The 26566-nt window shown below is 52.0% G+C and overlaps 1 protein-coding gene across 2 annotated transcripts in view; it reads left to right on the forward strand.

Moving 5' to 3' along the window:
* EPS8L1 (EPS8 like 1) overlaps window positions 1–21126 on the forward strand; it is a 34014-nt gene extending 12888 nt beyond the window's left edge. The window contains exons 4-21 of one of the 2 annotated variants that reach the window (XM_029585023.1): window positions 460–518; window positions 7229–7390; window positions 10343–10492; window positions 10717–10799; window positions 11151–11494; window positions 14161–14213; window positions 14850–14976; window positions 15075–15163; window positions 16576–16650; window positions 16851–16999; window positions 17382–17523; window positions 17649–17698; window positions 18057–18153; window positions 18393–18542; window positions 18876–18978; window positions 19306–19486; window positions 19816–19948; window positions 20049–21126. In XM_029585023.1, coding sequence (XP_029440883.1) covers window positions 460–518; window positions 7229–7390; window positions 10343–10492; window positions 10717–10799; window positions 11151–11494; window positions 14161–14213; window positions 14850–14976; window positions 15075–15163; window positions 16576–16650; window positions 16851–16999; window positions 17382–17523; window positions 17649–17698; window positions 18057–18153; window positions 18393–18542; window positions 18876–18978; window positions 19306–19486; window positions 19816–19948; window positions 20049–20126 — 2225 coding nt within the window. In that variant the 3' untranslated portion in view covers window positions 20127–21126. Of the gene's footprint in view, window positions 1–459; window positions 519–7228; window positions 7391–10342; window positions 10493–10716; window positions 10800–11150; window positions 11495–14160; window positions 14214–14849; window positions 14977–15074; window positions 15164–16575; window positions 16651–16850; window positions 17000–17381; window positions 17524–17648; window positions 17699–18056; window positions 18154–18392; window positions 18549–18875; window positions 18979–19305; window positions 19487–19815; window positions 19949–20048 lie in introns of both variants that reach the window. The other variant, XM_029585022.1, reaches the window with a different exon arrangement.
* Window positions 21127–26566: the final 5440 nt, after the last annotated feature.

A 26566-nucleotide genomic window follows, 5' to 3' on the forward strand; every position in this document is an offset into this window, starting at 1 on the left:
GAAAGGGCCACGTCCCACTAACGCAGGTTTAAATTCTGCCTTTTCTGCTGGGGGACAGCCACTTCGGAGAGGGTTGCTTTCAGGTACTGTCGCTTCTTCTGTCCCCAGAGGGCTGACAAGCCAAGCTTGTACCTGAGGCACTGGAGATTGAAATGACTTGCCCAAGGTCACAAGGATTTGGGGGGGGGGGAGGGGGGGGGCAGAGAGAGCGTGCAGGCGGGAACCGCCTGGGACAGCTGGAAGTGCAGGAAGCCTGGGCCTCTGGTAGGTGGTGGAGGGGCGGGAGCGGGAGACAGTGAGGCAGGGTGAAGAGGGAGGGTGGTAGCAGCCAGTTTTCTTATCCTGCTCCTCCAGGGGGATTCCGGGGTGGGCCTGGACAGGAGCCCGAGACGGTCTCCTAACCATGGTTCTGACCTGGTACCGGGCACTGACTCTCCACTTTCTTTTCTGATCCCACAGAGCAGAGGAAGAAGTACTCTAACTTTGTCATGGCTGACGTCTCCCAGTACCAAGTGAATGTAAGTGGCCTAGTGGATGCCCTGAGGCAAAATCTCCTTAGCACAGCCTGTACCGAGAAAGCATTGTGCAGTGAAAAAACTGGCAGCAAAGTCAGCACAGTGTGCCAGACCCAGAGCCTTCACACAGGAATACCCCACTATAGTGTGCCAGACCCAGAGCCTTCACACAGGAATACCCCACTATAGTGTGCCAGACCCAGAGCCTTCCCACAGGAATACCTCACTATAGTGTGCCAGACCCAGAGCCTTCACACAGGAATACCCCACTATAGTGTGCCAGACCCAGAGCCTTCCCACAGGAATACCCCGCTATAGTGTGCCAGACCCAGAGCCTTCCCACAGGAATACCCCGCTATAGTGTGCCAGACCCAGAGCCTTCCCACAGGAATACCCCGCTATAGTGTGCCAGACCCAGAGCCTTCCCACAGGAATACCCCGCTATAGTGTGCCAGACCCAGAGCCTTCCCACAGGAATACCCCGCTATAGTGTGCCAGACCCAGAGCCTTCCCACAGGAATACCCCGCTATAGTGTGGCCAGACCCAGAGCCTTCCCACAGGAATACCCCGCTATAGTGTGCCAGACCCAGAGCCTTCCCACAGGAATACCCCGCTATAGTGTGCCAGACCCAGAGCCTTCCCACAGGAATACCCCGCTATAGTGCGCCAGACGCAGAGCCTTCCCACAGGAATACCTCACTATAGTGTGCCAGACCCAGAGCCTTCCCACAGGAATACCCCGCTATAGTGTGCCAGACCAGAGCCTTCCCACAGGAATACCCCCGCTATAGTGTGCCAGACCCAGAGCCTTCCCACAGGAATACCCCGCTATAGTGTGCCAGACCCAGAGCCTTCCCACAGGAATACCCCGCTATAGTGTGCCAGACCCAGAGCCTTCCCACAGGAATACCCCGCTATAGTGTGCCAGACCCAGAGCCTTCCCACAGGAATACCCCGCTATAGTGCGCCAGACCCAGAGCCTTCCCACAGGAATACCTCACTATAGTGTGCCAGACCCAGAGCCTTCCCACAGGAATACCTCACTATAGTGTGCCAGACCCAGAGCCTTCTCACAGGAATACCCCGCTATAGTGTGCCAGACCCAGAGCCTTCCCACAGGAATACCCCGCTATAGTGTGCCAGACCCAGAGCCTTCCCACAGGAATACCCCGCTATAGTGCGCCAGACCCAGAGCCTTCCCACAGGAATACCCCGCTATAGTGCGCCAGACCCAGAGCCTTCCCACAGGAATACCCCGCTATAGTGTGCCAGACCCAGAGCCTTCCCACAGGAATACCCCGCTATAGTGTGCCAGACCCAGAGCCTTCCCACAGGAATACCCCGCTATAGTGTGCCAGACCCAGAGCCTTCCCACAGGAATACCCCGCTATAGTGTGCCAGACCCAGAGCCTTCCCACAGGAATACCCCGCTATAGTGTGCCAGACCCAGAGCCTTCCACAGGAATACCCCGCTATAGTGTGCCAGACCCAGAGCCTTCCCACAGGAATACCCCGCTATAGTGTGCCAGACCCAGAGCCTTCCCACAGGAATACCCCGCTATAGTGTGCCAGACCCAGAGCCTTCTCACAGGAATACCCCGCTATAGTGTGCCAGACCCAGAGCCTTCCCACAGGAATACCCCGCTATAGTGTGCCAGACCCAGAGCCTTCCCACAGGAATACCCCGCTATAGTGCGCCAGACCCAGAGCCTTCCCACAGGAATACCCCGCTATAGTGTGCCAGACCCAGAGCCTTCCCACAGGAATACCCCGCTATAGTGCGCCAGACCCAGAGCCTTCCCACAGGAATACCCCGCTATAGTGTGCCAGACCCAGAGCCTTCCCACAGGAATACCCCGCTATAGTGTGCCAGACCCAGAGCCTTCCCACAGGAATACCCCACTATAGTGTGCCAGACCCAGAGCCTTCCCACAGGAATACCCCGCTATAGTGCGCCAGACCCAGAGCCTTCCCACAGGAATACCCCGCTATAGTGCGCCAGACCCAGAGCCTTCCCACAGGAATACCCCGCTATAGTGCGCCAGACCCAGAGCCTTCCCACAGGAATACCCCGCTATAGTGTGCCAGACCCAGAGCCTTCCCACAGGAATACCCCGCTATAGTGTGCCAGACCCAGAGCCTTCCCACAGGAATACCCCCGCTATAGTGTGCCAGACCCAGAGCCTTCCCACAGGAATACCCCGCTATAGTGTGCCAGACCCAGAGCCTTCCCACAGGAATACCCCGCTATAGTGTGCCAGACCCAGAGCCTTCCCACAGGAATACCCCGCTATAGTGTGCCAGACCCAGAGCCTTCCCACAGGAATACCCCGCTATAGTGTGCCAGACCCAGAGCCTTCTCACAGGAATACCCCGCTATAGTGTGCCAGACCCAGAGCCTTCCCACAGGAATACCCCGCTATAGTGCGCCAGACCCAGAGCCTTCCCACAGGAATACCCCGCTATAGTGCGCCAGACCCAGAGCCTTCCCACAGGAATACCCCGCTATAGTGCGCCAGACCCAGAGCCTTCCCACAGGAATACCCCGCTATAGTGTGCCAGACCCAGAGCCTTCCCACAGGAATACCCCGCTATAGTGTGCCAGACCCAGAGCCTTCCCACAGGAATACCCCGCTATAGTGTGCCAGACCCAGAGCCTTCCCACAGGAATACCCCGCTATAGTGTGCCAGACCCAGAGCCTTCCCACAGGAATACCCCCCCTATAGTGTGCCAGACCCAGAGCCTTCCCACAGGAATACCCCGCTATAGTGTGCCAGACCCAGAGCCTTCCCACAGGAATACCCCGCTATAGTGTGCCAGACCCAGAGCCTTCTCACAGGAATACCCCGCTATAGTGTGCCAGACCCAGAGCCTTCCCACAGGAATACCCCGCTATAGTGCGCCAGACCCAGAGCCTTCCCACAGGAATACCCCGCTATAGTGCGCCAGACCCAGAGCCTTCCCACAGGAATACCCCGCTATAGTGCGCCAGACCCAGAGCCTTCCCACAGGAATACCCCGCTATAGTGCGCCAGACCCAGAGCCTTCCCACAGGAATACCCCGCTATAGTGCGCCAGACCCAGAGCCTTCCCACAGGAATACCCCGCTATAGTGTGCCAGACCCAGAGCCTTCCCACAGGAATACCCCACTATAGTGTGCCAGACCCAGAGCCTTCCCACAGGAATACCCCGCTATAGTGCGCCAGACCCAGAGCCTTCCCACAGGAATACCCCGCTATAGTGCATCAGACCCAGAGCCTTCCCACAGGAATACCTCACTATAGTGCGCCAGACCCAGAGCCTTCCCACAGGAATACCCCACTATAGTGCGCCAGACCCAGAGCCTTCCCACAGGAATACCCCGCTATAGTGTGCCAGACCCAGAGCGTTCCCACAGGAATACCTCACTATAGTGCGCCAGACCCAGAGCCTTCTCACAGGAATACCCCGCTATAGTGCGCCAGACCCAGAGCCTTCCCACAGGAATACCCCACTATAGTGCGCCAGACCCAGAGCCTTCCCACAGGAATACCCCGCTATAGTGCGCCAGACCCAGAGCCTTCCCACAGGAATACCCCGCTATAGTGCGCCAGACCCAGAGCCTTCCCACAGGAATACCCCGCTATAGTGAGCCAGACCCAGAGCCTTCCCACAGGAATACCCCGCTATAGTGCGCCTGACCCAGAGCCTTCCCACAGGAATACCCCGCTATAGTGCGCCAGACCCAGAGCGTTCCCACAGGAATACCCCGCTATAGTGCGCCAGACCCAGAGCCTTCCCACAGGAATACCTCGCTATAGTGCGCCAGACCCAGAGCCTTCCCACAGGAATACCCCGCTATAGTGCGCCAGACCCAGAGCCTTCCCACAGGAATACCCCGCTATAGTGCGCCAGACCCAGAGCCTTCCCACAGGAATACCCCGCTATAGTGCGCCAGACCCAGAGCCTTCCCACAGGAATACCCCGCTATAGTGCGCCAGACCCAGAGCCTTCTCACAGGAATACCCCGCTATAGTGCGCCAGACCCAGAGCCTTCCCACAGGAATACCCCGCTATAGTGCGCCAGACCCAGAGCCTTCTCACAGGAATACCCCGCTATAGTGCGCCCGACCCAGAGCCTTCTCACAGGAATACCCCGCTATAGTGCGCCCGACCCAGAGCCTTCTCACAGGAATACCCCGCTATAGTGCGCCAGACCCAGAGCCTTCCCACAGGAATACCTCGCTATAGTGCGCCAGACCCAGAGCCTTCCCACAGGAATACCCCGCTATAGTGCGCCCGACCCAGAGCCTTCTCACAGGAATACCCCGCTATAGTGCGCCCGACCCAGAGCCTTCTCACAGGAATACCCCGCTATAGTGTGCCAGACCCAGAGCCTTCTCACAGGAATACCCCGCTATAGTGCGCCAGACCCAGAGCCTTCCCACAGGAATACCCCGCTATAGTGCATCAGACCCAGAGCCTTCCCACAGGAATACCCCGCTATAGTGCGCCCGACCCAGAGCCTTCTCACAGGAATACCCCGCTATAGTGCGCCAGACCCAGAGCCTTCCCACAGGAATACCCCGCTATAGTGCGCCAGACCCAGAGCCTTCCCACAGGAATACCTCGCTATAGTGCGCCAGACCCAGAGCCTTCCCACAGGAATACCTCGCTATAGTGCGCCAGACCCAGAGCCTTCCCACAGGAATACCTCGCTATAGTGCGCCAGACCCAGAGCCTTCCCACAGGAATACCCCACTATAGTGTGCCAGACCCAGAGCCTTCCCACAGGAATACCTCACTATAGTGCGCCAGACCCAGAGCCTTCCCACAGGAATACCTCGCTATAGTGTGCCCGACCCAGAGCCTTCCCACAGGAATACCCCGCTATAGTGCGCCAGACCCAGAGCCTTCCCACAGGAATACCTCACTATAGTGTGCCAGACCCAGAGCCTTCCCACAGGAATACCTCGCTATAGTGCGCCAGACCCAGAGCCTTCCCACAGGAATACCCCGCTATAGTGCGCCAGACCCAGAGCCTTCCCACAGGAATACCCCGCTATAGTGTGCCAGACCCAGAGCCTTCCCACAGGAATACCTCACTATAGTGTGCCAGACCCAGAGCCTTCCCACAGGAATACCCCGCTATAGTGTGCCAGACCCAGAGCCTTCCCACAGGAATACCTCACTATAGTGTGCCAGACCCAGAGCCTTCCCACAGGAATACCTCACTATAGTGTGCCAGACCCAGAGCGTTCCCACAGGAATACCCCGCTATAGTGCGCCAGACCCAGAGCCTTCCCACAGGAATACCTCACTATAGTGTGCCAGACCCAGAGCCTTCCCACAGGAATACCCCGCTATAGTGCGCCAGACCCAGAGCCTTCCCACAGGAATACCCCGCCATAGTGCGCCAGACCCAGAGCCTTCCCACAGGAATACCTCACTATAGTGTGCCAGACCCAGAGCGTTCCCACAGGAATACCCCACTATAGTGTGCCAGACCCAGAGCGTTCCCACAGGAATACCCCGCTATAGTGTGCCAGACCCAGAGCCTTCCCACAGGAATACCTCACTATAGTGCGCCAGACCCAGAGCCTTCCCACAGGAATACCTCACTATAGTGTGCCAGACCCAGAGCGTTCCCACAGGAATACCCCGCTATAGTGCGCCAGACCCAGAGCCTTCCCACAGGAATACCCCACTATAGTGTGCCAGACCCAGAGCGTTCCCACAGGAATACCCCGCTATAGTGCGCCAGACCCAGAGCCTTCCCACAGGAATACCTCACTATAGTGTGCCAGACCCAGAGCGTTCCCACAGGAATACCCCGCTATAGTGCGCCAGACCCAGAGCCTTCCCACAGGAATACCCCACTATAGTGTGCCAGACCCAGAGCCTTCCCACAGGAATACCCCACTATAGTGCGCCAGACCCAGAGCCTTCCCACAGGAATACCCCGCTATAGTGTGCCAGACCCAGAACGATCCCACAGGAATACCCCGCTATAGTGTGCCAGACCCAGAGCCTTCCCACAGGAATACCCCGCTATAGTGTGCCAGACCCAGAACGATCCCACAGGAATACCCCGCTATAGTGTGCCAGACCCAGAGCCTTCCCACAGGAATACCCCACTATAGTGTGCCAGACCCAGAACGATCCCACAGGAATACCCCGCTATAGTGTGCCAGACCCAGAACGATCCCACAGGAATACCCCGCTATAGTGTGCCAGACCCAGAGCCTTCCCACAGGAATACCCCGCTATAGTGTGCCAGACCCAGAGCCTTCCCACAGGAATACCCCACTATAGTGTGCCAGACCCAGTGCCTTCCCACAGGAATACCCCACTATAGTGTGCCAGACCCAGAGCCTTCCCACAGGAATACCCCACTATAGTGTGCCAGACCCAGAGCCTTCCCACAGGAATACCTCACTATAGTGCGCCAGACCCAGAGCCTTCCCACAGGAATACCCCGCTATAGTGTGCCAGACCCAGAGCCTTCCCACAGGAATACCTCACTATAGTGTGCCAGACCCAGAGCCTTCCCACAGGAATACCCCACTATAGTGTGCCAGACCCAGAGCCTTCCCACAGGAATACCTCACTATAGTGTGTCAGACCCAGAACGATCCCTAGCCAGTTCTCTCCTGGAGCATCTCTTAGTGACCTGGCTGGTTTCTCTTCTGGAACATCACTTTGGAGTGACCCAGCTCATTTTTCCACAGCACCTGGTGACCTTCACCATTAATGAGGAGGATGACGTTCACACCGTGGAAGATGCCATCCGAAAACTGTCAGCCATGGATGGCAAGGGCAAGATCTGGACCCAGGAGATGCTACTGCAGGTTAACAGCAACTCTGTGAAACTCCTGGATGTGGAGTCCAAGGTAAATAAGAAGAGAAGTGTGAGAGCCGAAGATCTGCGCAGATACACAGCCCCGCACATCTGCAGACACCCTCACTCCTACATGCACACTCACACCCACTCAGTCCACAGATACAGGCACACACACAGATTTGCTTAACACATACACACATATTCCTGCACCTCGGCAGACACACCCACACCCACACACACTCAGTCCACAGATACAGGCACACCCATACACACTCACACACACACAGATCTGCTTAACACATACACACATATTCCTGCACCTCGGCAGACACACCCACACCCACACACACTCAGTCCACAGATACAGGCACACCCATACACACTCACACACACACAGATCTGCTTAACACATACACACATATTCCTGCACCTCGGCAGACACACCCACACCCACACACACTCAGTCCACAGATACAGGCACACACACAGATCTGCTTAACACATACACACATATTCCTGCACCTCGGCAGACACACCCACACTCACACCCACTCAGTCCACAGATACAGGCACACACACAGATCTGCTTAACACATACACACATATTTCTGCACCTCGGCAGACACACCCACACCCACACACACTCAGTCCACAGATACAGGCACACACACAGATCTGCTTAACACATACACACATATTCCTGCACCTCGGCAGACACACCCACACCCACACACACTCAGTCCACAGATACAGACACACCCATACACACTCACACACACACAGATCTGCTTAACACATACACAAACACACATATTCCTGCACCTCGGCAGACACACCCACACCCACACACACTCAGTCCACAGATACAGACACACCCACACACACTCACACACACACAGATCTGCTTAACACATACACAAACACACATATTCCTGCACCTCGGCAGACACACCCACACCCACACACACTCAGTCCACAGATACAGACACACCCACACACACTCACACACACACAGATCTGCTTAACACATACACACATATTCCTGCACCTCGGCAGACACACCCACACCCACACACACTCAGTCCACAGATACAGACACACCCATACACACTCACACACACACAGATCTGCTTAACACATACACAAACACACATATTCCTGCACATCGGCAGACACACCCACACTCACTCAGTCCACAGATACAGACACACCCACACACACTCACACACACACAGATCTGCTTAACACATACACAAACACACATATTCCTGCACATCGGCAGACACACCCACACCCACACTCACTCAGTCCACAGATACAGACACACCCACACACACTCACACACACACAGATCTGCTTAACACATACACACATATTCCTGCTCCTCGGCAGACACACCCACACCCACACACACTCAGTCCACAGATACAGACACACCCACACACACTCACACACACACAGATCTGCTTAACACATACACAAACACACATATTCCTGCACATCGGCAGACACACCCACACCCACACTCACTCAGTCCACAGATACAGACACACCCACACACACTCACACACACACAGATCTGCTTAACACATACACACATATTCCTGCTCCTCGGCAGACACACCCACACCCACACACACTCAGTCCACAGATACAGACACACCCATACACACTCACACACACACAGATCTGCTTAACACATACACAAACACACATATTCCTGCACATCGGCAGACACACCCACACTCACTCAGTCCACAGATACAGACACACCCACACACACTCACACACACACAGATCTGCTTAACACATACACAAACACACATATTCCTGCACAACGGCAGATACACCCACCTCTACACACACACCCCCCCTACACACACTCAGGACACAGACACACTCATACAAACACACACACATTCACATCTGCATCACACGCATGCACACACACCCACCCCTGCATATCTGCAGAAACACCCACACCCACACGAAGACACCCACACAAACACACTCTCCACATACAGCTGCATCACCCCCCCCGCCCCCCCCGCACATCTGCATTTTACTCATACACCCCTGCACACATAGGGGTGAATTTGAAAAGCTCTAGGGGCGAGACACAGATTTTCAAAGGTGCCGGCGTACGCGTGCATCTCCTGGCAGGTGCACAAAAGTTGTTTTCTGAAGGGCAGTGCTGGGCGTGGTCTTGGTGGGGCCAGGGGCGTTCTGGGATTCATGAATGAAACCAGCGCGTAGATACTTAACATGCACAAGTGTGCGCCGGGGTCCCCTGTCGCGTACATTTACTCCGGCTGTGGATGGTGTGTAAGCACTAAAGCAAAGAAAACTAGGCTCGTCAGAAGGGTTTTAAGCATCGGAGGTTTTAAGCTTAGGAAGTCCTGTCCTTTACCTGGGTGAAGTGGGGAAATTGGTAATTGCGTCGGCGTGCCCGTATCAAAATGTGCACGCATTTACGCGCGTACAGCCGACTTATTACCATGCACGCGTGTATACGCGCATATGTTATAAAATGGCTGCGTCATTTGGCATGGTGTCACATGCGCCTATATGTCCGCCTGCGTGCCGGTGTCAAACGTTACCGTTACACAATAGCATCACACACAGCCGCACATCTGTGTATACCACCCATTTTGCCTGAGTCTTGCTCTGGCATTTTCAGCCCCTCAGGATCCATCATCCATGCCTTGGATATAGGATCTTCAGAAATATTTGTTAGCCCATGGAGGAGCTGTAGGAGCCGTGCCGGAGGGGCTGTAGCTTCAGAACTTGTTTCTCCGGGGCTCCGAGTGGCACTCGCTCTCATTATTGGGTTGGCTTTGAGACTTTTCTAACTCGCAGTGATTCCGAGTGATTTGGCCCTGGGCAGCGCTGCCCTCTGTTGGTGGAGATGGGAGGAGGAGGAAGGGGGAGGGGGGGGGGGGGTTTGGGCGTGTGGCTGCTGTTTTGGGTCCTGCCTAGGTTTTTCATTTTCTCTGTCCAGGAGGAGCTGGAAAATTACCTGCTGTCGGCCATCCAGCGCTGCGACACAGTGGTTCCCGAGAGGCGCTCTCGCTCCCTGCTGCTGCTCGTCTGCCAGGACACTTACCAGGCCAACCCCGATGTGCATTTCTTTCAGTGCGAGCAAGTCGGGGTGAGAGAGGGGCAGAGGGAGGAGCCGGGAGGGTTTGGGGGAGCCCCTTACTGGTATGTGAAAACCCTGCTCAGCCCCGGGGGGGGGAGAGCCCCTCATAGGTTCCCCTCATAGTCCCCATGGGCTGTGGGAAGGTTCTTCTCAGGCTGGGGGTTGTGTGCAAGTCCCTTTTGGCTTGTGATTCTGATGCCTTTCTATCGCTTTGGTCCTCTTCTTGCTCTCAGACGGAGCTGATCAAAGAAGACATTAGCAGCGCTGTGTCTGACTTCAAGAGCGGGCAGAAAGTAAAGAGACCGGAGACTCTGAGGTGAGGAGCCATGCGGCCTTTCCAGCCCCGCAGCCGTTTCCCTGGCCCCAGGGCCCTGCGTCCCTCCTGCGCAGCAGAGGGGGAGGGGATGTTCTCCACTGCCTCTGCCTATCAGAGGGGGACTGACTCGCCGGACTGGGCTGAGAAATATCAAAACCCAGTATAAAACCAGTCTTTCCCATTATTGACTAATCGCTAACGAAACCACACGCGTTGGAAAGAGTTCTCACTGACCTTTGTTTCTCTCTCATTTTCACTTCCCTTCTCTTCATGTCTTTTCTTCACCATCCCGCCTTCCTCTCTTCTATCTTTCCTCCCGTTCCTCCTCTCACTTTTATACCCTTTGAAAAGGATGAACAAGAAGGCAATAGAACAGAACAGATCTCCCTCCCGTATGTCTCCCTTGGTGGCCCCCGGCACCGGGCCCTTCTCATACAGCCCGTATTCTCAGCGCCGACCTCTGCTGGCCCAGCCCACGACCCCTCAGGACATTCTGAACAGAGAGAACTCGCGCAATCCCTCAGTCTATGGGGCGGTTGGGGCCAGGGCCTCGCCGTCAGAGCTGACCCCTCAGATCTCAGTGAATGGGACCCCGCAGGCAGAGCAGTCTTCTGGAAGCCCCCGGAAAACGCAGCATGCTGGGACCCCACAGACGGAGCAGAAGCGAGAGGGTGTGAGCGCTGAGCAAACCGTCGGTGAGTGAGAGATTAGGGAAGGGAAGCAGAGGAGAGAGAAAAGGCCAGGAGAGAAGGACGTGGTGACCAAGAAAACAAAATCAGAGAAAGATAAGGAACGAGGGAAAGAATGAGTGAGAAAAAAAGTACAGGATAACAAGGCAGAAAAAGGGAAAGGAAAGAGGAACTAAACATGGGGAGAGAGAGATGAGGCATGAGTGAGGTGGTGTGTAGAGATGTTGGAGTGAGAGGACTCATTTAGACTGACACGGTGTACACAGATGTTGAGATGAATGTTACTCGGTGTGTGTGTGTGTGTGAAATGGGGAGATTTCAATTTTCCCAGTATTGATTGGGTCAGTGTCTCATTGGTCATGCTAGAAAGGTTAAGTTTCTAGATGCCATTAATGACCGCTTCATGGAACCAATGAGAGGGGTAGCTACTTTAGATCTAGTCCTCAGTGGAACATATAAGCTGGAGCAAGGAGTTACTGTGGTGGAAATGTTAAACAATAGTGATCACAATGCAATTCATTTTGACATAGCCATTAAAAACTGGATGGAGAGCATTAAGTAAAATTAGTGCAGTAACATTTAACTTTAAAAAGGGAGATTGTGATAGAATGAGGAAATTAATTAGAAAAAAATCTGAAAGGAGCAATTTCAAGGGTTAAAAGTTAGCATAAGGCATGGACATAGTTTAAAAATACCATTTTGGAAGCCCAGTTAAAATGTAACATTTAACATTCATTGATGATCTGTAAAAAGGGAGCGACGAGTGACCCAAAATGAAGTTGTTAAAACAGCAGGAATAGCAGAAGGACCATGTGAGACTGGGAGGCTGGGCATCTAAATGGCAGATGATATTTAACATGTACAAGTGCAAAGTGATGCACATAGGGAAAAGTAATCCCAACTACAGGTGCACCGTGCTGGGTTCTGTATTGGGAGTCACCACCAGGAAAAGTCCTTGTGGACAGTACATTGACGTCCTCGGCTCAGTGCACAGTGGTGGTCAGAAAACGAAATAAGAGTGTTAGGAAGGATCCGAAAAGGAATGGAGAATACAACAGAAATTATCATGTTGCCTCTATACCAGTGCATGGTGTGACTGTATCTTGAGCACTGTGTGCAGCTCTGGCCGCCCCATCTCAAGAAAGACACAGTGGGGCTAGAAAAGGTGCAGAGGAGGGCGATAGAAATGATAAAGGGGATGGAGCATCTCTCCTATGATGCAGGCTGGGGCTTTTCAGCTTGGAAAAGAGACGGCTGAAAGGGGACATGAGAGAGGTTTATAAAATCAGAAGGGGGGTGGAACAGGTTAATAGGGAAAGGTTATTTACTCTCTCAAATAATACTAAAGCAAAGGGAACCTTCATGAAACTAACAAGCAGCAGATTCAGAACAAATCATAGCAAGTCATTTTTCACTCAGCGCACTGTCGAGCTGTGCAATCTGTTGCTAGAGGACGTGGTCAAGGCGACGAGCACAGCGGGGTTTGGAAAAGTCCATAACACATTATTAGCCAGGAAGACTATGGAAAGCCAGTGCTATCCCTGGGAGCAAGCAACAAGGATCCATTCTTTGGCATCTGCTGGGTATTTCCAGTCTTGACTGGCCCCTGTCAGAGACAGGATGCTGGGCTTGATGGACCTTGGTCTGACCCAGCACAGCACTTATGTTCTTATGAGGGTGAGGGTGAATGAGCACAGCTTACATAGTGTGTACAGATGTTGGCGTGAGAGTATCAACGTGGGTGACAGTGTGTATACAGATATTGGAGTGGTGACTAGCTGCAGGTGCTGTTGGGGTGAGGTGAGTTGGTGTGAGTAGCGTGTATACAGATGATGGGGTGAGGGTGAGTTGGCATAAGTCACATGGTGTTTACAGGTGGGGTGAGGGTGAGTCAGTGTGGATGACATGGTTTATATGGATGTTGGGGTGAAGGTGAGTTGGCATGGGTGACATGGGGTATACAGGTTATGGGGTGGTGAGTCAGAACAGGTGACGTGGTGTGTACAGATGGGGTGAGGACAAGTCAGCATGGCTCACATGATATATACACATAGGGTGAGGGTGAGTCGGTGCAGGTGACAGCGTATGCAGATGTTGAGGTGAGGGCGAGCCAGCGCAAGTCAGGTGATGCATACAGATGTGAGGGTGAGTTAACATGGATGATGTGTATACAGATGTTGGGGTGAGGGTGAGTCAGTATGGGTGACTTGGTGTCTACAGATGTTTGGGTGAGGGTGAATCAGCATTGGTAATATGAATATAGATCTTGGGATGATGCTCTGTTTAAACAGGTATACAGATGTTGGGGTGAGGGTGAGTCAGTGCGATTCAGGTGATGTATACAGATGGGGGAGGTGAGGGTGAGTCAGTGTGGGAGACATGTATACAGATGTTGCAGTGATGCTCTCTTTATACAAATGTATACAAATGTTGAGGTGAGAGTGAAACAATGTGGTTGATGTGTATACAGATGGGGTGATGCTCTGTTTATACAGATGTAGACAGATTTTGGGGTGAGGGTGAGTTGGAGCAGGTAGCATGGTATATATAGATGTTGGGGTGAGGGTGAGTCAGTGCGAGTCAGATGATGTAAACAGATGGGTGGGGGTGAGTCGGCATTGATCAGGTGGTATCTACAAATGTTGTGAGTGATGCTCTGTTTTCTTGTGCAGTGGATGGAGTCTTGCATCAGGATCCAGCCTCACTGCGAGCTGAGCATGATGTGGTGAGTTTTTCTCTACGCCTCTTCCCAGCCCTCAGGCAAGGAGTGCCTTTGCTTTCTTGTCTCGGGTTTCTTTCCCTGAGTTTCTTGATTCAGGTTTCTTTCCCTGAGTTTCTTCTCTTGGGTTTCTTTCCTGAGTTTCTTGACTCGGGTTTCTTTCCTGAGTTTCTTGACTCGGGTTTCTTTCCTGAGTTTCTTGTTTCGAGTTTCTTTCCCTGAGTTTCTTCTCTTGGGTTTCTTTCCCTGAGTTTCTTGTTTCAAGTTTCTTTCCCTGAGTTTCTTCTCTTGGGTTTCTTTCCCTGAGATTCTTCTCTTGGGTTTCTTTCCCCGAGTTTCTTGTTTCAAGTTTCTTTCCCTGAGTTTCTTCTCTTGGGTTTCTTTCCCTGAGTTTCTTCTCTTGGGTTTCTTTCCCCGAGTTTCTTGTTTCAAGTTTCTTTCCCTGAGTTTCTTCTCTTGGGTTTCTTTCCCTGAGATTCTTCTCTTGGGTTTCTTTCCCCGAGTTTCTTGTTTCAAGTTTCTTTCCCTGAGTTTCTTCTCTTGGGTTTTTTTTCCCCGAGTTTCTTTTCTTGAGTTTCTTCTCTTGTGGTCCTGGTCCTAGGTTTTGCCTTAATATCAGTGCATCTTTTTTTTCCCTCTCAGGCCATCCTTAATCACACTTTTGATGACATTGAAAGCTTCATAGGAAAGCTTCAGAAATCGACAGAGGCCTATAAAATCCTGGACCAGCGGAAGAAATCTCGAAGATCCAAGAAGAAGGAGGCTGGAGGTGAGGAGGGCAGAGAGGCCTTGGGGCAGTGGGGTGGGTTCCACATGACGTGGCCCAGCTCATGCCCTCTTTCTTCTGTCTCTCTCTCTCTCTTCCAGAGGGTCTCCTGACACTCAGATCCAAGCCCCCTTCCATTTATGAGTATACGGACGTCCTGCAGAAATTCAAGTACTGCTTTGCTCTCCTGGTAAGAAACTGCTAACTCCATGGAAGATACAGCTCGTCTATGCCAGGGAAGCCTTCACAGCTCACCCCTTGCCCCCAAGACAGCACCTTGCCAGAGACTCTCTCACTACTTACCCCATGCCAGAGACACCCCCCATCCATTGTAGAGTTATCCCTCACTTCTAAGTCTGTCTGTGTGTGTGTTTATTGTCATACTCTGTGTGTGTGTGTGTGTGTGTGTGTGTGTGTGTGTGTGGGGCTGGTGCTTCCATTAGGCAAAATAGGTGGACACCTAGAGCGCCAAGATTTTGGGGGTGGCAAAAATCGAGTCAGTGTGAAGCAGAGGGGTAGCAGATCCAATACTGTCAAACAAACGAGCGCTGTGCTGGAGCCCATACCACCGGTAGTTAAACTGGGGGAGCAGGGGGTGAATGACCAAAGGTTTGCCTAGGGCACTAAATATGCTTGCACTGGCCCTGTGGAAATATGTGTGTGTGCGTATGGTTGCACTCTCTGTGTAGGTGTTGTTATATTCTGGTCTCTGTGTCTGTCTGTGTATTACACTGTGTGTGTGTGTTGTGTTACACTGTGAGTGTGTGTATTATTATACTCTGCTCTGTGTGTGTGTCTGTGTATTACACTGTGTGTGTGTTGTGTTACACTGTGAGTGTGTGTATTATTATACTGTGCTCTGTGTGTGTGTCTGTGTATTACACTGTGTGTGTGTTGTGTTACACTGTGAGTGTGTATTATTATATTCTGCTCTGTGTGTGTGTCTGTGTATTACACTGTGTGTGTGTTGTGTTACACTGTGAGTGTGTATTATTATACTCTGCTCTGTGTGTGTCTGTGTATTACACTGTGTGTGTGTGTGTTGTGTTACACTGTGAGTGTGTATTACACTGTGAGTGTGTGTATTATTATACTCTACTATGAGTGTGTGTCTGTGTATTACACTGTGTGTGTGTGTGTTGTGTTACACTGTGAGTGTGTATTACACTGTGAGTGTGTGTATTATTATACTCTGCTCTGTGTGTGTCTGTGTATTACACTGTGTGTGTGTTGTGTTACACTGTGAGTGTGTGTATTATTATACTCTACTATGAGTGTGTGTCTGTGTATTACACTGTGTGTGTGTGTGTTGTGTTACACTGTGAGTGTGTGTATTATTATACTCTGCTCTGTGTGTCTGTGTATTACACTGTGTGTGTGTGTGTTACACTGTGAGTGTGTGTATTATTATACTCTACTATGAGTGTGTGTCTGTGTATTACACTGTGTGTGTGTGTGTTGTGTTACACTGTGAGTGTGTATTACACTGTGAGTGTGTGTATTATTATACTCTGCTCTGTGTGTCTGTGTATTACACTGTGTGTGTGTGTGTGTGTTACACCGGTTTGTGTGCTTTGACGCTCTTTCTCTCTCTCTCTCTAGGCCAGACTTAAAAACAACATTGTAAACCCCAGCTCGATGGAGTTGACGCACTTCCTGTTTGGGCCCCTGAAGACGGTGAGTGAGGAGGGGGGTTCAGGGGAGCCCACTGAGCAATGCTCCAGTAATCCCGCTCACTCTGGGCTCACCTTTAGCAGCCAGGAGCACGGCTGTCTGTTTGTCCAGAGTTCCTAGCTGTGCTTTTCTCTCTCTCTCTGGGGCTGGGGCAGTGAGAGGCCCTCCACATTTTGAAGGCTTGGTTGTTGTTTATCTGGCAGACGGTGGAGAGCTCAGGAGGGGTAGAGGTGGCCGCTGACATCAAGAGCCCTATGCTGACCAAGGAGGCCGTGACCTTGCTGAAAGAGACCCTGAATGAGCAGGAGATGTCTCTCTGGATGTCGCTGGGACCCAACTGGACAAAGCCGAGGTGGGGAAAGTAACACAGCAGATGACCCATCCAGTTTACTACATTGATCTAGCTAAGGATATCTCCCAGCAGTCACCTATACAGGCTGAACCACCTGCAGGATATCGCTTACTATCCAAGTCAGTTTTGTTTGATCTGACCTGCTCTTGCCAAGCTGCCCCATCAGCCCCCAAGCCCCACCCCTGGCACACCAAGGCACTCAAACCTGCCTCCAGCCGGTGTGAAGTCACTGATCTCACCCCTTCTGGGCCCTTGAGATTCCTTTCTCAGACATGGCCCCAGGGACAGGGGTCTTTCTCCCCTCTTCAGATGTTAGTGGTCTCTGAATACGTGTGGTGTTTGGCAGGCTGACGTGGAGGGGGGGTCTCTCTCCTGTCCCTAGGGTGGAGTTCCCTCGAGACTACTCGGAGCCATACACCCCTAGCTTCAGGAGCGGCTGGCAGCCCCCGCAGGAGGACAGCAATGGGCAGCCCTGGGAAGACCCTGTAGAGCTACAGCATCGGCATGAGGAACTACGATCCCAGGTAGGGGCCCCAGGCTCGCAGCTCCTCTCCCCCCTTTCTGGGGGTCTCTCTCTCTCTCTTGCCACTCTGATGGTCTCACTGCAAGTCTCACATCACGGTGCCCTTTTTCCTTTTTTGTCTCATAGCAATCGGCTCCCCAGATCCTGCAGCCGGTACCGGCCCCCACCATGAACGGGTCCGTAAGAAACCTCCTGCTTCCTGTTTTTTTTTTCACAGTCCAAAAGCCGCCGTGCCTCGTGTTCACGGCCGGTAGCTATAACACCGACGAGTGTGTGTGCGTGCCATCGTGCCGCGCGGTTATGGTGCGCTGTGTACGTGCTGCGTAGTGTGCTCCGCAGGCAGCGTCGGCTGCTCTGTGCGGCGATTGTTGTGTGTATGATTTCTAGCAGGCTGCAGAGCCCGGTCCCGGTTCGTAGGGCAGAACCGAAGCTTGGGAGCGTGATTAGCACGGAGCCGGGCTGCTTCAACGCTGTCTGCGTAAAGTAAAGCCGATGAACCCCCTCCCCATCACGTCCCTCTTCTCTCCCCTACAGACACGGGGACCCTCAGCGGAGGAACGTCAGCTGCACCTACGACTTCGTGGCCCGGAACAGCAACGAGCTGTCAGTGCTGCAGGGCGAGGTCTTAGAGGTACGTCCTGGCAACCCAGGCAGCTCTCTGTGGGGGCCCAGCTTCTGGGCTGGAAGGCAGCACCAGCCAAAGCATGGAGAGGAAGAGGGAGGGATGGACAGAGGGAGTTAATTAACATGAGACCTTGTATGGGGTGAAGGGGAGGGAGAGCTGGAATCGGGGGAGGGGAGGGTAGCTAGGGAAGAACAGAGGATCACGCCCCTTGTGTTCGGCTAAGCCACTTTGCTGTGCCCTGCCAGGTGATGGATGACAGCAAGAAATGGTGGAAGGTTCAAAACCGTTATGGGCAGCTGGGTTATGTGCCGTACAACATCCTAACCCCCATCACCACGGACGAAACCGAGCAGCTTGCAGCCAAACCGAATGACGCTGAGAGTACAGCTCAGCAGGTGAAGGTACGGGCGGGACGTGTGGGAGGAAGCTGGGAGGACGGTGGCACCGCCAAAATCTCCTTCAAGGCAACCCCCCCTTGGAGGAAGCTCCCCCTGCTGGAGCTGCCCTAGTACACTGCTGAGAGGGTGCTCACACTGCTGCCTTCCCCTCTGGCACGGCGGCAGAGCTGCCGGGAGCGAAGCTCTCCTCTGGCCCAGTGAAAGGGCACCGCTGGCAGGAAGCAAGGATTCAGATATGCTGGGGGCTGGTGCCGGCACACACAATGAGATATCACTTCAGGACCCTGATTCACCCGATGTGAGAAAACAATTCTGCTTTATTTCTCCTAGAAAAACCCGCCTCCGACTCCTCCCAAGAAATCTGTTAACACAAAGCCTCACGTGCAGTGGGAGAACGCCGAGGCTCGGAACAGGAACACCAGCAGCGAGAAAGGTGAGAGTAGAACTCCAGTCTGGCTGAGCACCAGGGCCTGATGGCTACCTTCCCATTCACGCAAGTATGTTCTCAGCACACACTCTTCTGAAATACAGAACGTCTTATGGATTTGAGGACTTTTCCGTGGAAAGGTTTTTTGTTTTTTTTTTTTTACCTCTTCCAATCCATGGGGAGTTGTGAAATGGGGCTTCTACTCTTCTCCCCGACCACAGCCCTTCCTGGCCCCAGGACAGCTGGGGTGATTGTTGGGATCCAGTGCCAGGGCTGTGGCTGCTTCTATTGCATTGGCTTCCAGGATTTCTGACTGGACTTCTTCTCCTGTAGATAAGCACGGCCAGATCAACGTCATGAATGAGGAACTGTTGCTCCGGCTGGCCAATGGCCGTACAGGACCCCAGAAGACCCTCTCCATACAGAGGACTTCTGACACCTCCATCCCCCTGAGTGAAGAGTCCAGTGCTGCAGACGTCAAAGCCTGGCTGCAGGCCAAGGGCTTCAATACCCTGTGAGTGCACGACTGCGTAACTTGTGGCCTCCTCTTACCCTGGCAGTGCGAGGAGTGAGGAGATCTCATTTGATTGGGTGAAGGTGTTCAGTGGATGACTGAATTTTATCTAAGCACTGATTGGTTAGCCATTGTATTCTCTGTGCTTTTTGATAGGTGGGCGAGTGTACTCTTTTTGTTTTCTGATTGGTGAGCGTTTGTATCATCCCCTTCCCATACAGTCTCCTGTCCTGTGATTGGTGGGTGGTGGTAGGCTCTCTAGTTGTGATTGGTGGCTATTCCTAGTATTTGCTCTGGGGGTAACCAGCTCTTCTGCTCTCTCTGCTTAGGACGGTGAATTCCTTTGGCGTGCTGAATGGAGCTCAGCTCTTCTCCCTGCAGAAAAATGAGTTCAAAGCGGTGAGTCCCGAGGAAGGGGCCCGGGTCTACAGCCAGATCATGGTGCAGAAGTCATTCCTGGAGGTAAGGGGGGGGGCTGGCCCCAGTCTGTGCCTTTCTGGGCGTGCGTCTCTGTGCCCACACTCTCACAAGTCACTTTCTGCGTCTCTTCTGGCCCTCGCAGGACTCCAGGAAGATCTCGGAGCTGGAGGCCGTGATGGAGAAACAGAAGAAAAAACTGGACAGCGAGATGGAGGAGTAAGGTCAGGCAAGGAGCCCTGACTGTACAAACTCCCCTTCCTCTAAAGAACATATCTATGTGTGTGTGTGTGTGTATATATATATACAGATATAAAAATATAGACTGCATGCAGATACACAAGAGCCTGACCAACTGGCGCAGCCTGCTGGAGCCTCAATCAGAGACGGGGAATGGCTGTCAATAATTCCACGGCAGAGACTTCTATTTATTCTACTGCAGCTCTTCTCTCGCCAGCCAGCTGGCTTTCCTCAGGGACCGAGGTGACTGCTAGGACCCCTAGATGCATCCTCCGTGGTCCTGGCTCTCCTCCCTGGCACTGCAGCCAGCTCCGGGGCAGGAGGTGACCGCCTAGGCCCTGCAGCTGTGTCTCCAGCTGTCCAGGCCTCCTCCTCTGGGACAAGGCAGCAGCCCAGGACCTGCTAATGTGTCCCCCAGTCATCTGGCTTCTCCTGCTCAGGACCTAATCTTTGTTCTCCTCTGAGAATGGGACCTCCATTTACTGCAGGGGCAGCGTTCTATGCATCTTCCTTCCTCACTTGTGTGCACAGAGCCTTGGCGAGCTACCCCCCCCCAGTGCCTTATATAAACCTGCCTTATGCTCCCCTAGTGCTTCAGGTTCTCCAGCCGGTCAGGGGGGGGCGCTGGTCTCGGATTAGTCCCCCACATCGCCCTGGCAGTACCCGAGGCGGAGGAGCTAAAGAGTGACCGAGGGGAAAAGCCGAGTGACAGATCCAGGGCGAGGCGCCTGGCCCAGGCGAAGCAGCTTTCCTTAGTGGGCTCTAAACTCTCCGCCATAATCCTACAACCAGGGTCGATGGTTTCCCCAGGACGTAGAGTGTTGTTGGTGACTATTTAAAGGCATCCCCAGGGCTCTGTGTGGTTCGCTACCACTTTGTACACTGGAGTTGGTTCCCCAAGACTAAGGGTAAGGAGGGCTCTATCCTGCTTGTATTTAAAAGAAAAATAATAAATACCATTTTTCCTATTTTATTTAAAACTCCGCTTTGGTTCGTTTTTCTGTCCCCTCCTTCAGAAAACCTTGCTGGTATCTTATAGGTGTAAGAGACGCACTGTGGAAAAACGTTCTTAAGTGCGCATAGGAACCTGTCAGCCGCACTCTTTGGGTGCCTGTCATAGTTCAATGAGAGAAGGGCACCTCCAAACCAAGTGACAGGAATTCCCCCCCCCCCCCCCCTATCTGCTCTGATTTTAGGGGATTTGCAGATTTCTGCCTAGACCTAATTCAATTGCTATCCGAGGGCCATGGTCAAACACCCTCTTAAAGGAATAAGGAAATGCAATCAGACTAAGCTTTAAGCGGGGACTGTCTGATGGGTACATTATTTGTGTCTAAGGCAAGCCCTGTTAGGAATTTGAATGTGCACAGCAGGGGGGGGGGGATCTCCTGCTTCAAACCAAGAGCCAGCAGCAGCTTTGAGGCCACGGCTTCTCTCCAGATGTTCTTCTCTCTCTTGCGCTCAATCAGGATGGTGCCCTTCCTTCAGGAACAGCGGCATTAATGGCAGACTTGCTCAGTGCTGCCCTCTGATGGCCATTCATCAGAATACAGGTTGCACTACTTTAGGTCCCTTACAGCATCATTCAGCTTATGATCACTTTCTTGGCAGGAAAAGGTAATAAACAGAATAATTAAAATAAAAGGGTAGGAAAAAAAAGGGGGGAAAAAAATTACAAACTGGCAATAGATTTTTATTTTATTTATAAAAATGAGTAAACTACACTATCGTCACAGGTTACAGAAAGTACAACACCGGGTCCATGCCTCAGGTGCTGTCCCTGGGCAGGTTTCATTTCTGGCCTGCTGGCATCCTGTAACCGACCTCATTGTTTCCCCCGTGGTCCCTTTTCTTCCTGCCCTGCTGTTGCCATGAATGCCTACTGCAGGTGCTCTGTGCAATAAGCTTTCTGCCTCCTGCTTACCGTGCGATGTGCTGGGAGAGGGGAAGGGTCTGATCTCATATGGGCTGATTCAGTAAAGTCCGCCACTCGCCTGTGCACACAATTCAGTATTTAAATTAGGTCCGGCGGTAGAAACGGGCAAAAGGAGGCGCTAGGGACAAGAGCATGACCCTAGCGCCTCCTTTTGGCCCGGAGCGGCGGCTGTCAGCGGGTTTGACAGCCGACGCTCAATTTTCCTGGCGTCTGTTCCCGAGCCCGCTCACAGCCACGGGCTCGGAAACCGGACGCCGGCAAAATTGAGCGTCCAGTTTTCAACCCGCGAGCCGCGGGCCCATTTTACATTTTTTTATTTTTTACTTTTTACTTTTTTAAACTTTCGGGACCTCCGACTTAATAGCGCCATGATATTAAGTCGGAGGGTGCACAGGAAAGCAGTTTTTGCTGCTTTTCTGTGCACTTTCCCGGTGCCAGCAGAAATTAACGCCTGTCTTTGGGGAGGCGCTAATTTCTGAAAGTAAAATGTGCGGCTTGGCTGCACATTTTACTTTCTGAATCGCACGGTAATACCTAATAGGGCCATCAAAATGCATTTGCATGTTGAGGGCGCTATTAGGTTTGGTGTGTTGGATGCGCGTTTTCCGCCCCTTACTGAATAAAGGGTAAGGGAAAACGTGCGTCCAATGGCAGGTTAACAGTTATCGGCCCGATAGTTATCAGCCCGATAGTGTGTAGGGCTGGTAAAAACCATCCCCTGTTGATTCTGTTTGTTTGTCACATGTCATTCGTTGTTGCTCTAAGTTGCCCTCAAAAATAAAGAAAAAAAATCAAATTCTTCCCATCTCAGAGAAGCAGAAGCAATAGCAGTCTCCCTCTCCCGCCCTCCTGGGCCCCAGCAGTCTCCCTCTCCTACCCTCCCAGGCCCCAGCAGTTTCGCTCTCCCGCCCTCCCGGGCCCCAGCAGTCTCGCTCCCTCTCCTACCTTCCCAGGCCCCAGCAGTCTCGCTCCCTCTCCTACCCTCCCAGGTCCCAGCAGTCTCGCTCCCTCTCCTACCCTCCCAGGCCCCAGCAGTCTCGCTCCCTCTCCTACCTTCCCAGGCCCCAGCAGTCTCGCTCTCCTACCCTCCCAGGCCCCAGCAGTCTCGCTCTCCTACCCTCCCAGGCCCCAGTCTCGCTCCTCAGCCCCCCTCCCCTCCCAGCCAGACTCACATGCAGTGCAATGATGCAGAAACAGAAACAGCCCCACTGCTCATAAAACAAAATCAAGAAATATAAAATCAAGTCTAATAGTAAATCATACTAATAAAACAATACTTTACAACAGATGACAAATAGATAGATCATCTAATAAATAAGGATAAAACCAATTTTAAATATTTCTCAAAATTAATTACATATTTAAAAAACAGCAGACATCAAATACCACCCAATAATTAAAACTAAGAAGGATAAAAAATGGTCCCCTCTCCATAGCTGGGAACATTTGATTTCCAGTCACCCTCGGATTGTCGTGGATTAGTGGAAGGGGGGAGGGAAGAAGAGGAGCGAGCACACAGCCTCTCTCATATAAACACACGTTCATTCACACACGTGCACCTTTCTTCTCAGTCCCCCTGTCCCAGTCACACAACCTCTTTTCCCTCACTCTCACCTCCCTTCCCTCTCTGTCACTTACCACCCTCATCCCTCAATCTCATCCCCGTTCCTTTCCTCTGTCACCCCCCCCCCCGGTATTCCTGGTCTTCTATTGGCCAGGTGTGAAAAGCCAGCAAGGAGGTCATCATTTGGCCCACTGCTAGGTATCTAGTGCCTAGCTTTTATCTTACACTCCCAAGCTCCCTCTCTCTCATCTGTACACACACACACGTTCCCTCTCTCTCATATACACACACACATATCTCCCTCTCTCTAATATTCACATAAACAGTCCCTCTCTCTCATATACACACACACACACACATAGCTCCCTCTCTCTAATATACACATAAACAGTCCCTCTCTCTCATATACACACACACACACATAGCTCCCTCTCTCTAATATACACATAAACAGTCCCTCTCTCTCATATACACACACACACACATAGCTCCCTCTCTCTAATATACACATAAACAGTCCCTCTCTCTGAAATGCACAGGCTCTTACATGCACTCTCTCATACACACACATACACGCTCCCTCTTTCATATGCATAAGCTCTTACGTACACAAACTCTCTCATATGCATACACACAGGCTCCATCACTCTCATATATACAGGCTCTTACATATATGCACTCTCTCTCATACAAACACACATATGCTGCCTTTCTCATATGCACAAGCTCTTACATACACGCACTTTCTCTCTCTTACGCACGCGCACACGCTCCCTCTCTCTCATATATACACACACCACACATGCTCCCTCTCTCTCATATGCACAGGCTCTTACCTACAAGCACTCTCTCTCATATACACTCACACACACATGCTCCCTCTCTCCTATACACTGGCTCTTATATACATGTGCTGTCTCATATGCACACACGCTCCCTCTCTCACAGGCAGAAGCTCTTACATGCACTCTCATATACACACACACACCCTCTCTCTCATATGCACAGGCTCTTACATGCACTTTCTCTCTCATTTGCACAGGCTCTTACATACACACTCTCTCTCTCTCTATGTATACACCCACGAGCTCCCTCTCTCTTATATATACAGGCTCTACATACATGCACTCTCATATACACTCACGCACACACACGCTCCCTCTCTTATATGCACAGGCTTTTACATACATGCACTCTCACATGCAAGCGCGCGCACACACACACGCGCGCGCTTCCTCTCTCATATTCACAGGATCTTACATACATGCGCTCTCATATACACACACACACACACATGCTCCCACTTACATACACACACTCTCTCATATACAGATACATGCTCCCTCTCCCTTGTATCCATACACATGCATGTTCTCTCTCTCTCTCTCATATGCACTGTCTCTTACATATACATACACTCTCTCATAAACACACACACACTCCCTCTCATATGCACAGGCTCTTATATACATGCACTCTCATATGCATATACACACACACACTCCTTCTTTCATATGTTCAGGCTCTTACACACACACTCCCTCTCTCATATGTACAGGTTCTTACACACTCCTCGCATATGAATAATTACATACACACACTCTCTCATATGCACACACACACATGATCCTTCTCTCATATGCATAGGCTCTTACTCCTCTCATATGAATAATTACATACACACACTCTCTCATATACACACACACACTCCCTCTCAAATGCACACACACACATGATCCCTCTCTCATATGCACAGGCTCTTATACACACACTCTCTCTCTCTCTCATATGTACACACTTTCATACATGCACTCTCTCATATACAAACATGCTCCCTCTCTCTCATATGCACAGGCTTTTACATATACACACTCTCTCTCTCATATGCATGCACACACTCCCTCTCTCTCATATGTACACACTTTCATACATGCACTCTCTCATATACACACATGCTCCCTCTCTCTCATATGCACAGGCTTTTACATACACACACTCAATCATGCACAAAGACACATGCTCTCTCTATCTCATACATACAGGATCTCATACAAGTTCCCTCTCTCATGTTCTCCCAAACTTTCCCCTCTCTCTCACTTGCAATCACACACATGCGCCCAATGGCAGGTGTTGGACGGCTCAGGGGAGGACCATATTGGTCACATATGGGGCGAAGCGGACTTGAGATTAAAAGAGACATCAATGGTCCCCCCATGACATTGCTTTGTTCGTTCACTCCCTCCCTAGAGTGATCCCTGGTGCATTCACTCTTTCCCCCCCCCCCCCCCCCACCAAGTGATCCTGGGTATGTTCACTCTTTCCCTGGTGTATTTGCTCCCCTCCCTGATGATACTAAAACAGGAGGAGAATGGGGTGTGCAGCTGCTCAAGTACCTCTTCCCCGGTGGGGTCCCAGTGGAGGAGGCAGGAAACACCTCCATGGCCCTGTTCTCATCCTCCTCCTGTTTTAGAAGGAATCCAAAGGGGGGAGGGGGAGTTGTCCTACTGTCACCAGTGCTTTTGTTTCTTCAGCTTGCCCCCTGCAGACCGGCACCCCGGAGCTTTGTCTCTCCCCGGCAAGTCTGGGCACTGACATTTTCTGATCCAGTTTTTTTTTTTTTTAAACACCCACTACACTTACAGCGGTGATATCTGCTTATAACATATCATGGATCAAGTGGCAATGGCATTACAAAAAAAGATGTTAATCCATACAACAGTACCGGCAGGAAAGGAGTACCCTCTGCTCCCAATGGAACGACCCCCCCCCCCCCCCCCGCTAGCTGGCAACTGCTACATGAAGAAATGGGTTACCAGCTCGATCCCATCCGATCCAGTTTTTAAAGAGAAAAATGTCCCCTGCAGGTAATAAGGGTCTGCAATCTTTACACTTCTGCCCACATTCTGGTTGCTCCACTGAAAGA

The sequence above is a fragment of the Rhinatrema bivittatum genome, chromosome 19 (assembly GCF_901001135.1).
Source record: "Rhinatrema bivittatum chromosome 19, aRhiBiv1.1, whole genome shotgun sequence".
In the NCBI taxonomy this organism is placed as follows: Eukaryota; Metazoa; Chordata; class Amphibia; order Gymnophiona; family Rhinatrematidae; genus Rhinatrema; species Rhinatrema bivittatum.